This window comes from Bradysia coprophila, unplaced genomic scaffold, assembly GCF_014529535.1.
Source record: "Bradysia coprophila strain Holo2 unplaced genomic scaffold, BU_Bcop_v1 contig_358, whole genome shotgun sequence".
Lineage (NCBI taxonomy): Eukaryota > Metazoa > Arthropoda > Insecta > Diptera > Sciaridae > Bradysia > Bradysia coprophila.
In genome coordinates, this window is record NW_023503616.1 from 4061502 (window position 1) to 4074654 (window position 13153).

The window sequence follows — 13153 nt, forward strand, 5'->3', positions numbered from 1 at the left end:
TACAATGTGTGTTTTATTAAGAAGATAGACTTATAAGAAAAGTAGTAAAAGAAGTACACCGAAGCAAACCATCTTTTATTTACCGTTGTGATGATTGCTCCATGAAACTGTGAGGGTGAAGAGTATTAGTTCTCTTTCAATTTAATTTGTTTGGTATCCGTATATTCTTGATTAGTTTCGTCGTCCTGTCGCTATGCATGCACTCGTTGGTTTCGTTGGTGTACCTGGTGTACGCACAACTACGGTTGATTTTTTTTTCTTGAACAATGAACACTCATCTGATTAACTTGTAATCGCAAATGTTCGATTGGCTCGCAAACTGTGAGACTTGTTATTATGAAGTGCAGGAAAAATGTAGATTTTGGGCTTTCATTTTCTATATTTCAATCAAGAATACTTTTCAAAAGTAGAATTATTTACGGAAAAACGCTTATGTAAAATAGATTGGATCTTCGAAACATCTAGTCATTAGTCATATGTTATCGAGAACAACCCCAAAAATAAACGATGAGCTCAGGTTATTGTCCCTTTGCATAGTAAAATGTAGAGTAAAGTTAAAGAAGGACAAGATTTGGTATTTATACTTAAAACAAAAGAAATAACAGATTTAATCGTAACAATTTCTTGTGGAGATCATTTTACAGAAATAGATTTCTGAAGATTTCTAGCTTAATTTCCGAAAAGTAGACCTTTCTAAAAACCCTTCTCTCTAGGAATCAATCGGGAACACATATTTCTGGTATCTAGAATCATAAACATAATTTTATACAATGTCCAATGAGCGTAAAACATAATTGTCGTTTGCAAATACCGTCTGATCTGAAACATGCAGTGACAAAACGGATATGAGAAGTCAACTAATGAATTGATCAATAAGGCTGAAAAAAATGAGCCTGTAGTGAATATCTGATTACAAAGGAAAACACAGCATAGTTTGTCACTCTCATCAACGAAAAATTTCTTATGTATTTCCGGCCTAAAGTACAAAACGATTTTACCTTCAAGCTTCCAAATGACTCACTGGTTTAGATAGCAAGAGAGCGGTCCACGAATCTTATTTACCATACATAACATGCAAAAAATGAATAAAAAAATTTACTAATGATAAGTCGAAATGTTTAATTCAATCTGACCAGTCTAAAATCACATCAAATCACCTTACATAAGCCGCATTTCAGGCAAAGAAATAGTTATGTTTTTCCAATCGTTCCAGTTAGTATATAAATACATAGACGAATCACCACATCAGTCACATGATCACAAACACCAACTTTAGTCGAGATTTTTGTTTGAACAGAACTATTCAAGCGGAAATACCAGCGAAATAGTACGAAACAGGCAGGCGCCCATTCTGGTCAGTTAATTAAAGTATAACTAAACGATTAGTGTTGTGTTGAACTGTGAAATTATTTAATTAGTTTCCATCGTTTTGTTCGAGCATTTGGAGAGGTGTCGTCGTATTGTTTTTGTTGTCAGTGAACTCAGAATTGTATGTTGTTTTTCTTTAAAGAAAGCAGTGTTGTTTGTGATTTATGTGATTGTAACAACAAGTTTCACTGAACGCACGAAAATTTCGTTAATTAATTGTTTTTATTATTCTCATCTCGCGATCTGCTTGACAAGATTTTTGAAAGTGAGACAGCATTACCGTGTCACTAATCATACAAAATTAAATGAATTCAAATCAGAATTGTGAAGATGATGGAAATTGCTCACCACCAGTGGAAAAAGCTTATACGCTCCAGGAAAAGAAACCACCTTTCGATGACTGGTAAGTAAAGTTTTTGGTTGAATTTTTTGTTGAACTGAATAGAAATCGAATGTTAAATCACAAAATTCGATTTATCAACGATTGTACATTTTCGATTTCTTCTATGGAGATTATTGTAATGTGGGAGTGACGATTATCGATATATGGCGGAACAATAAATAATTACATTTGGTTCGAATTTCGAATGGATTCGCTCTAATTACCAGATAAAAATTGTGGCTTATGCCTATTTAAATAAAAAATTTTAGTGAAATGACGGAATGACTTCGAACTCTGTCGGATTTGTAAAGTTACTTGAATCTGATTCCAGAAAAACGCATTGACAAAATATTTCTATTTTTTTTTTCAATTTTATGATAAACTTCAAATTTTAAACAGTAACTCTATTGCCTATTTAAGACACGATCTAAAATTAACCTTGAGGAAAGATCGTGACTCTACATATAAACATCCATAAAATACCTGTTACATGTTAGACTTACTTGCATATCGTGACTTTTTAAATATTGAAAAACAGACAGCAAGAATATCACCGAATTATTATAACTTCTGCTACTCCTTTTAATATAACAACAAGTTTCAAAAGAGGTTTATACGAAATCTTTTAGATCATTTGTTTGACCATGCATTTTGCTATGTAAGAGCAAATAGTCGGTGCTTGTCGTTTATTTTATTTTGTCATCATCGTTTATAACAAATGAAATTGATCAGATGAAAATGGATTTTCCACATATTATGTGCAGCAATCATTTTAAAACGTCGTGGTTTTTTTGGAATTTATTTTCTGTCTATTTAGAATATTATCTGATTGATTAATTTTCTTTTTCTTGGATTGAAGTGTCGTCTAGTAAAAGTTATATTTAAAAAAAATAGCTGCTATATAGGCACGGAGGCCCCAGAAACGATTTAAAATTAATTGAACAAAGAGGCAGGACACTTAAAAGACATACCGTCAAACGATTTTTTGTTTAGAATATTTTTTTATAGATTTTGTCGAACCTTGTCTATCTACCTTATCTTCGATAGATTGTTGAATTCATCAAACGATGCCTGTTAATGTCTTTTTAATTCTCCCACTCCCAATGTACACTTAAACTATTTAGCAGAGATTTTATTAAACCCCATACAAACGTCCTGCGCTGTTCTTGGATATTTTACTTCACATCCTCCCCAATCTTCTGTTTCCAAAATCGAATCTGATGTAAATCAGGTTACAGGTAGTTGTAACCACAGAGCGTGAGCAAGTGAAAAATAAACAATGAAAGATAGAATATTGCAAACATTTGTTGTGCTTATGGTACCACGTCGATACCGGTTACCGCAAAGTTGAACAAAAGCGAAAACCTAAGAGAGCTTTTTTTTGTTGCAAAGTACTTAAAACTTACTCAGCAGATGGCGCTGGAGAACTATGGTAAGTTACCATCCAATAATAAGCGACGTAACGTATTTTTGAGCTAATTTTGATTTGATTAATTCGTTGGTAAAGATTAATTCGCTATCGAAATATAGTAATTAAGTGTCTTCACAAAGATTGGTCAATTAAAAACATAATTAATGTCATAAATAATGAATAAAAGCGGTTTCAAAAGTTAGAGTGCGTACTTCTTGACATTTCTCATATGGCAACATTGAGTCCAATTGTGACATACTAAAAGTCATATCTCGAAAAATATGTCAGTCTGAATCCGATCGCTTTACATTCTGGTACGGAGAAAATATCGCTAACAATAAAAATTGAAGAAAATTCTACTGTGAAAAAGTGGTGTCTGATAATTCTGAGAATATTAGTCATTGTGCTGTGCAACTTGTAATTCATTAAATTACGGATTAATTTTGTTCAACCACTCTTCTTCTAATTCAAACTTCTTAAGGTATGTTAAAAGCAGACAAAAAGACTGGAATTTCTAAACTGGATAAAACTGACAGTATCCGCACATTTATTGATTTTTCTTATTACTTATTAATTATGCATATATTTATTGCTCGCTTATTCGATTATATTCAAATATTGCTGCTATAGTTCATGTTTTGAGTCTTAGAAGTTGTAAGAACTGTTGTCAACAAATTTTATATTTGGTTTTGTTATTTAGTTATGTAATGCAATCATCCCAAACCATTGTATTCACACCGTATTACTGTAAAAGAGGTGGTGTATTTTTACTTGCCAGTCCTCTGTTTGTAATTCCGTACTCATGCATTGTTGTATTGATTTTTGGTGGTAATTTTTCGTTCAATGCCTTGGCGTATCATTAAATAATTTCGGTAATTATCCCAAAAAAAAGGATTCTAACAGAAATCATGTTCGAACCAATTTTTTTCATATCATTTAAATAAATCACTCGAATATCAACCGACGAATCGATTTTCCAATTTTTATTAAAATGTAACAAGAGACTGATTGAATTTTATGCGGACGAGGGGTTGGTTTTATGTTAGGTCTACCATTCGCATTTCGGTGTGTGCACAATCATTTATTTTTGTAAAATTTGTATTAATCTTGTGGCCCTATGAAAATATATTGTTTTCGATGGGATTAAGACAGGCTTAAATCGTAACGTAAAATTAGTGTGTGTTGTGTGTGTGAACAAAAAATTGTGTTTTAATTGCAGCATCGACAATATAAATCTTTTTTGATTGATGAGCTAAACGCACACAATTGACCACAGTAAGACACCTCTACGATTAATCGATAATTCATTTTACCGCTCACATTTTGTTATAAAAAGACTTTTAATCGAGGTTTATAGCCAAGGAATTTCCTTTGTTGGGAAAGAGTTGGGAAAGCTAGTAACAGAAACTAAGAGCATCTTCAGAACCGACCTGTATTTAAGGTAAAGATATATTCGTTTTAGCTGAAATGTAGAAAATAGTCGTTTATGCAACTGAGTGATAAAAGCTTTTAGACACTGGTTTTAATAAGATGAGATCGTAGGATGAGTTTGAAAAGCACATTACTTATCAATAGGATAATAGTAATTTACGTAATCGAGGTGCAAAGTACTTTATTAGGCTCTAGATGTGTAATTATGACACGAGGCCGCAGGCGGTAAACTGAGGGCGGTAAATGTACAAGAAGCTATTTCCATCATTTGTCCCTTTGACAAGTGAATTACTCATAAATTGGAAATACAAGTTTGTGGCCGTAATTAAAATCTATTTTAATTCTCGTTTTTGAGTGGCAACTTGACTTCATTACTGTGTTACTTTGCCCCGTGTTCTTTGAATTGAACACCCTCTTTAAGTCAAAAAGTGGAAAAGACTTCTTGTGTTTTGGTTATAGTTCTCGCATTGGGCTCGAACAAGCTTCACATAAGAAGGACCTCATCTATCATTATTCTCACAGTCACATCATGTCCTATTCTTCAACTTAAACAACTTCAATTTTGTGAACACTTTCATTAAAATCACATAAAAGGTATAAGCAAGCAAGATGAAAGAAATGCGGTGAAATGAACAGAATTGTGGTCTGGAATCCACAGATTTTTACATGTTTCTACGCTTTCCCGGTTAATACGAAAAAAAACTTTTTCTGACACACCGCAGTTTAGAGAATACATCAGTAAAATGAAAAAGTTTTCCAGTCGTTCAAATGAACAACTTATTATAAAAGAATCACATTAAATAATAAATGTATGCTTTCCGACCTAGACTTTTGATTTATCGTTAAATAAGTCTCGTAAATCATCTTTATTTCTCTTCAGAGGAATATAGGGCATTGCTCATTGGTTGAGTTCGTTCGCAATGGTTTCCTTTGGGTTTCCGTTAATAAATAAATTATTTATTGCAACTCAAATTAAAAATTTATCTGTGCTCGTATACGACCTTATAAAATCTTCGGCTAATGCCAATTTTATCTCAACCTTTAAATTTTCTAAATCGCAATATCGCTGATTGAGGCAGGAGTGCAAAACGTTCAGACACTGTTTAATCAAAAGTTTCTTATGTTATGTAAGCTTTGCACATTAACAGGTTAGTGTTTATTTTCGCACCAATTCCTCGTCTACTTAACTTCACTTTAAAGTGCAAGACAGGTGACTGTACTGATCAAACATTGTTGAAAATGTGTTATCGTTGAATAATTAATTTTTGATCATGGTCCACTCTGACACCCCTTCTTAACATATGAATTATTAAATCATTGGTTCTATTCGATGTTGTCGACAATAGATAAATATAGCCCAACCTTAAAGGTTAAATACTTTAAATTCTACTGAGACGGTTGTTTTTACTCTCAACAAGACTTACACAAGCTTTTCCATATACAACGAGGGACCTACTTTTTGCACGAAAACTAAATGCGAAATTTTTTGTCGTTGATACCATCAAAACAGAATGTTCAGTGACTAAAGTTTTTATCGGGTGTTAAACTGTAATATGTTAAGGACTTATCGCAAATTTTTGTTGTAAATAACCTCTACTTAATTGGGTGTTTAAAAATGACGACACCAACATTCATCGTCGCTATAACGTTCTAACTGTGGTGTGTGGATTTAAGAAATCTTTCTGATCCATAAAATTCGAATTAAAATATCCAACACGTTTACGCTTTAGCATTTCAAATAAATTTTTATGATAGGAAGGACTTCCTTTATTTTACACTCGGCTGATTTGATAAATATATGGAGACAACGATCGCGGTGATTCATTTTTCATTGTCAACATTTTATCATGAATACGACAGTGCTTGAAGGTATTGTTTACAAAAATTCAAGAACCGTAAAATACTTAAAAACAAATAGGTGCGGCTCGGTTTTCTTTCGAAAATTGAGAAGAAAAAGTTAGACGGGAGCATGTAAACGTTTTACATATGCGGAGCAAATTCATTATGAAATTAAAATTTGAGATGAATGTAGACAGAAGAAAATGGAAATATAAAATTTATTAACCTAATTAATCCATGAGCCATTACTTTAATCTCATCAAATTGAATTTACTTTGTAATTCAATTAATCACAGTCTCTGTTACACAATGTGTGTGCGTCGCAATAAATATTCCATTAAATTATAATCACTTCCAGACACTCTAAAATAAGACGTACAAAAAATATGTCCCACAAAAAAGTTTGCAAATTAATTTTTTCCAGCATTTAATCCATCCCTCCGAATGGAATTTTCTTCCAAACTCATACAACTTTCGCTATGTAAACATTTCATAATGTAAACACAAACAAAATTCGTCTCAATCTTTCAATGTAACACAGTGCATACACTTGGTATGATAATAATAATGTTACATGTAACCATTGTTGTATGTATATATCACACTTACAATTTCAATTTCGTAGATAATGGAATAATTTTCGGGAAAGTATATCACAGACTATCGTAAAACAAAGCTCTGTGGAACTCTAAACGGTTCTGATGTTATCATTATAGCTACGTCTCTGTGTATTTAAAAAGAAAACCAAGATATAGTAAATAGGTTTTTACATTTGTGTATATACCCGCCGTAGATTTTCCATGATACTGGACAAACACCACATCGTAAATATACTGAATGCGTATTATAAGAATCATCGCGAAATGAATTGTTTCCTCTGTTTATTAGCACATTCGAGAGTCATGTGTTATACAGCTTAGGTTGATATTCCATTTTTGTATTCTGAATTAGTGTTTCCATGTCGCCATAAAATAATTGCGTCGAATGTTAACTAGCTAACTGGCTGTTGAGTTACACTGCGAATGCTCTTTTAAGTCTTCTTAAAAAAGTTATCGTAACATAGGTAGAGAGAAAACTGATTTAATATCTCATCTCATATTGAGGTTAAGTAAAAATCCAAGGATTTCTTCACGGTGGCTACATGAGATTAGAAAATTCATTTACTGTTCGTAGGAAACGAGTTGTTTTTATGTACATGTACAGTTACAAATTTATTGCTGTAGTAGCTGCTAAAATCTTGAGTAACTTAAAAGTTTCAACAACACCGTATCACAATCTCTATTTTTATTCTAATTACCCTTGGTGGTGCGGTTTCGTATACTACGTGCCACACAATTTCTCATATCAAAAGCTTATTGACATACTCTGCGGTACAATTTGAATGGTGGTCGGCGTCACGTATTTCTTGTTTTGATCTAAATTTAATGAACGTCAACCCTTTCCATACATAGCGACACTGGCTACAAAAGTGTTGCAGTAACAATTCCTCTAATGGAACAGTCACATTAATTAATTGATAGGATGATTTTGCTGACATTGTAGAACGCAAAAGTGTCGTTGAGTGTGTAGTAAAAATATTCGCAAAAAGTTTCCATTGAATTTCCCTTAGTGCTCTCTGGTCAGTAATGCTATACTTTCTTATTGCTTTTAACAGAAAGTCGATTCATTTGTCTGATAACATTCAGTAAATTTGTGTAGCCTATCAGCCATCACATCAGAATTAAGTTAATCCAATTAGATTAAAAAGAATCAAAATTGTATTAAGAAATTGTGTTGCTGCAACAGCACGATAATATTTGAATCAAAATGACGCATTGATTTAACCATTATACGTCACCACGTATATTCTATTCGAAAGTGGAAATTTCAGACATATGTCTATGACGTATATACTTATTACACAATTCTTAATAAATAAATGTTGAATTCAAATGATTCTGCACCTTTCCTCATATGTCCATCACAGGTTCTTGAAATATAATTCATTATTCTGCGCATTAAAGCAAACTCATCAACGTAACAATGATTGCAAATATTTCTCTTTTTTTATGAATTGGGTAAAATTCACAGTAGACCCGGGAAAGTGTGGGAGTCGTTAACGTAATGTGAGTTCTTCATCTCGTATATTTTCATCAAAAATGGTGAATAATATACTAACCCGAAGCTTAGCTTTAGGAACATAAATAACGTGAAGACGTTGAATATTTGAAAAATAGGAATTGTTACAGTTACATAAGTAATTCTCTGGAACGTTTTTGTGTGTCTGTGCCTGTTTTATTTATGATTACATGTACGATTGGATTATTGGATCTTTCTCTGTTATTAATTAATTAATTATATCTCTTTGAATAAATCAGAAGCAAATTGATGAATATTATCTATTATGCACAGCCGAGTCAACAGTACAATTGTGTTTGCAATGTATACTGTAAATTAAATGGAACGAATAGAAATCTACTTAAGAAGGATTTTGTATCAAGATATTCCACGAACTTTTCATGTATTTATAATTCAATCTGTAATTAAATGCCTCAGTAAATATTGTATCTACATTCAACCTCCTCAAACAATTCTTTACATTAAATGCCGTTGCATGACTGTGACTGACATTGGAAATGAAATGTATTATATTTATGTCACGTGAAGTTGTAAGGTATCTGTTTTGCTATCTACTCAATATTTGAATGAGGTAGCGTTTCCATAAATGTAAACCATTAAGTTGTGTGTTTGCATTTTCCATGAATTGTTCATTCAGTTCGAATATCAAATATGGAATATTGATGTCATGTTTTGGCAATCAATAATTATTATACTCTTAGGCGACTCAATTAGGTTGAGTTTATGAAAGTTGGATCGTCGATGACCCATTATACACAGGTGCACATTATATATATAATTTTCGGTGGTTAGTGGTTTTGATAGATTGAGATACGCATCGCATTGATTTTCATCGATAATATAAGTGGTACAATTTATGATAGGACACGAATAACATCATTATGAACGATAAGTTCTTGTTAGCAGACCGATTAGTGCGATTTATGTAGGAAAAATAAATTCATGAAGTTGGTCATTCAAATTACACTGTCGATGAAATCTTAGCTCATTCAACATCAAACTCATCATCATTTACTGTCCATTTGGTGTGCTTTTTAAATGTATTCAATCCTACTAGTTTGTTTTGTGTCAGATTACGATAAGACTACAGTACAAAAGACACAACTTTTTTTAATCTTAATTAAACAATGAAAACTAAGTTCTAAATTTTAATTTAATTTTTTATTTTCTTAATTTCATTTTCACCTAAAAAACACATTAAAAATCCACCAAAAAACCGACACCAACTGCCACCATCAATCAATTACAATTGCCGCCGAATTTGCACCATTTTCTGTACAATAAAAATGCGAATGAATTGTTATCGTACACCCGTAAAATAATGCATTTTCGATGTATAACTTTGTGAACGAAATACACCAAAAAAAAACCAAATAAAAAAAAATACTAGATGCCCCAAGCTGAGGGCGGATATGTATCATTAAATAATGGACCTAATTCGGTGTATAATACCACAACCGAACCGGCTGGGCCAAAGTCAGTATTTGAGTCTGTGAAACGTGTAATTGGCCAAGCAATTGGCAATGGGCTTGAAGACGATGCATTGCTCAACTCCAAGGGTACGCAACCATTTATAATTAGTGCAAGGTAAGAGTTTTCTACTGTTCAGCATTTTGATTATGTTTTTATTTTGGTGACTGGTTTGTCGTTTTTTAAATGTAGCTACTTTTGTGTTATTTGCGGCCTGAACTTGCACTCATACCTTCAGCATTTGAAAAACATATTTTCTTACAAAATTATTTGAAATTAAACAACACAAACCCTTCGCACCAAACTGGACTGCTTTTGGATTAAATGAAAGAATTTCCATTATCCATTACTCTCACATTAAGTCAGATATTTTAAATAATGGTACAACGGAGCAAATAATACTGTCTTCATAGATTTATTCATTGCACAAAGTCACAGTCATATATTTGTGATATGCATTGTCTTTAAGACATACCATGCGTAGAATTCCATTTTCCGTGAAATATGTGGACTTTATCAAATAATTTCATTTTCTCTTTCGTAACCCAAATGATTCCTTGACGAATGTCAGTATCGTCTTTATTTAGTATCATTGCCCAGCAAAATCTGAGTTCACCATCACTAAAGATAATAATAAATATTTTCGGAAATAGTCGCCTTTCCATTTGACATGGGTATCTATATGTTTTCCTGTACGAGTTGTATATGACAATTCGATCGATATTCTTCCAAATTTCATTCTATTTAATAATGCCATATGTGCAAACTAAACATAAACAAAACGAAAATATATTCGAAAAAAAGAGTCAATCTCTTCGTCAACAGCACCCGAATCCCCATCTATTTAATGGTCAAATGATGCAAACACATTTCTGTTGTCGAAAAATACTCTTTTTTTCGTCTGCCATTCGAACTGTGCCGATAAGATATCGAGAATTCCGAATAAAATAGTATCGTATCGATCGGAAGTTAGTCCCTTAATGGTGTTTTATCATTCGGAAACACAGTTTTTTACGTCTGACCTATGCTTGATGTTTTCCTTTTATTAAGTGTTTAAATGTATCGTCCCTTCTGGCAACCACATTTTAATAGTGTGATGACTGAGTATTTATTTGTTTAACATATATACATCTTTTGTGGAAAACATAATCGTTTTCCTTATCGTTACATCGTTTAGGTGCGCGTATTTATATATTTATTTTATCATTGATTCACATTGGCATAAATTTTTACTTTGCTTTCTTCCTTTTCTTTTATGTTTTTCTTCGGTGAAGGTTTTTTACATAAGTTTTCTTTTTCGCTTTTTTTGACACACGTTTACTCTCATTTTCCAGAAAATGTTTTCAAATTAGTTTCATTCGACGAAATACGTTTTTTTTCCAGAGCCATGATAGGACGGTATGATAACACAGCCACATTATCTTCTATCTGGTTTTAAATAACGTTTCCTATTGAATAAATTTGACGTAATGATGTTCTTTCGAAATTATCGACTGTTTTTTGAAACACTTTTTAATTAAAGACAAACGACAGTATACAATAAAGGTTCATTTGCAAGTGTGTAGTTCGGAAAACGTTAAAAAAAATCACGAGAAATGGCAACCTATATTTTACATAATATGAATGATTTTTCACTGTCGCGGCAGTACAGTAAAGTCAACAGCATGAAAAGGAATATATAGATTTATGAGACATCGAAAAAACAAACGTTGTCAGGTGAGATGTACGATCACCGTACACTTGACTGATTGTTTTTGCTACGGATGTCGGCAAATTGTTAGGATTGAATTGAATTCAAATAGGTAGACTGAAATCAAATGGAAACCGATTTTCATTTGAATTATAATTCAATTTTCTTTAGCGTTGTTTTGAATATTAATGAATTAAAGTTTAGTCAATTTTTGCATTACCTTGTACAAAAGTACTGTCTTAGCAGTTTAAAATTGTGTATGCGAAAAGATAATCAGAAAAACCTGAATTTACACAACTGGTAAACATTCTAATACGCCAAACATGTCGACCTAATTTTAACTGACACCTGACACATTCTATACGTGATTTAGACGGAACATGTCGTATTAATTCAATATCGGATTCGGATATAACGTAATTGAAGCTAATATTGAAATTTTTCACCGAAAGAAATTCATAAAATTTTCAACATATTTTCAAACATCCACTTTACCACAAACCATAAACTGTTAGAATAAACTTAACCAAACAAAAACAAACCCATTTTTGCGTGGTTTTCTTTGCCTGCATGATTTAGTATTCAATTTCAGAGATCGTGAAAAACTGGGTAAACCGCTAAACGGAAGGATGCCATCTGCACCAGCACACACAGCCGAAGAGGCACGACTACTCGGGTAAGTGGTTCTTACATATCTAACAGATTTTTGTTTTTCGTTTTGATTTGATTTCTATTAAACAACAACACAACTCTATACCGAAAACATTCAACATATTATACCGGTGTTGACTGACGGCTCATTTAAAATTCTCAAGTAAATCAGACGATTCTGCAAATTTGTAACAATGCATAATGGTTTTATAGCTGTAAGCGAAGGCAAATTATACCTTTCTCTTCACTTTGAAACAATTCAATTCCAATTGGTTTTAAATCAATGAACCGAATTTAGTCAAAGAACAAACATAATTTATTCACCAAATAACACAATACACTGAACGATAAATACATTTTATATTGTCTTACATCAAAAATATTGTTGCATGGTCGAGTGAACATAATACTAAGTAATCGAATATAAACAATTTAGTTAGAAAACAATTTTATATAATCAAACACACCAGTCCCATTTAGATTATCCAAAGAACAATAATTGGAGAACACACTTTAATTATGTTAATTAAAGTAGAATAGTAATGGCAGTTGATATAAAATATTCCTATTTTGTATTTAAGATCGAAACAATGGCTTACAGTTTTTGTTTTATCGAGTATATATTTCACACGAAGTACTAAATTTGTTGATAACTTATTCCTTAAACAATTATATTAGCCGTTAGACCGGAACCAGTAATACTTTTTGCACGAATCATATTTTCCGTTAGACAGAAACCATACTTTTACTTGTCGTTTTTCGTTTAGAAAATGTAAACGTTTTTCATTTGCCT

The 13153-nt window shown here is 32.2% G+C and overlaps 1 protein-coding gene across 11 annotated transcripts in view; it reads left to right on the plus strand.

Annotated features, from left to right (window-relative positions):
• Positions 1-1331: 1331 nt before the first annotated feature.
• LOC119081316 (protein NDRG3) overlaps positions 1332-13153 on the plus strand; it is a 31351-nt gene continuing 19529 nt past the window's right edge. For 6 of the 11 annotated variants that reach the window (XM_037190095.1, XM_037190090.1, XM_037190091.1 and 3 more), the window contains exons 1-3: positions 3432-3642; positions 9940-10136; positions 12302-12385. In XM_037190095.1, coding sequence (XP_037045990.1) covers positions 9940-10136; positions 12302-12385 — 281 coding nt within the window. In that variant the 5' untranslated portion in view covers positions 3432-3642. Of the gene's footprint in view, positions 1772-3431; positions 3643-9939; positions 10137-12301; positions 12386-13153 lie in introns of those variants that run through there. The other 5 variants (XM_037190096.1, XM_037190100.1, XM_037190098.1 and 2 more) reach the window with 4 other exon arrangements.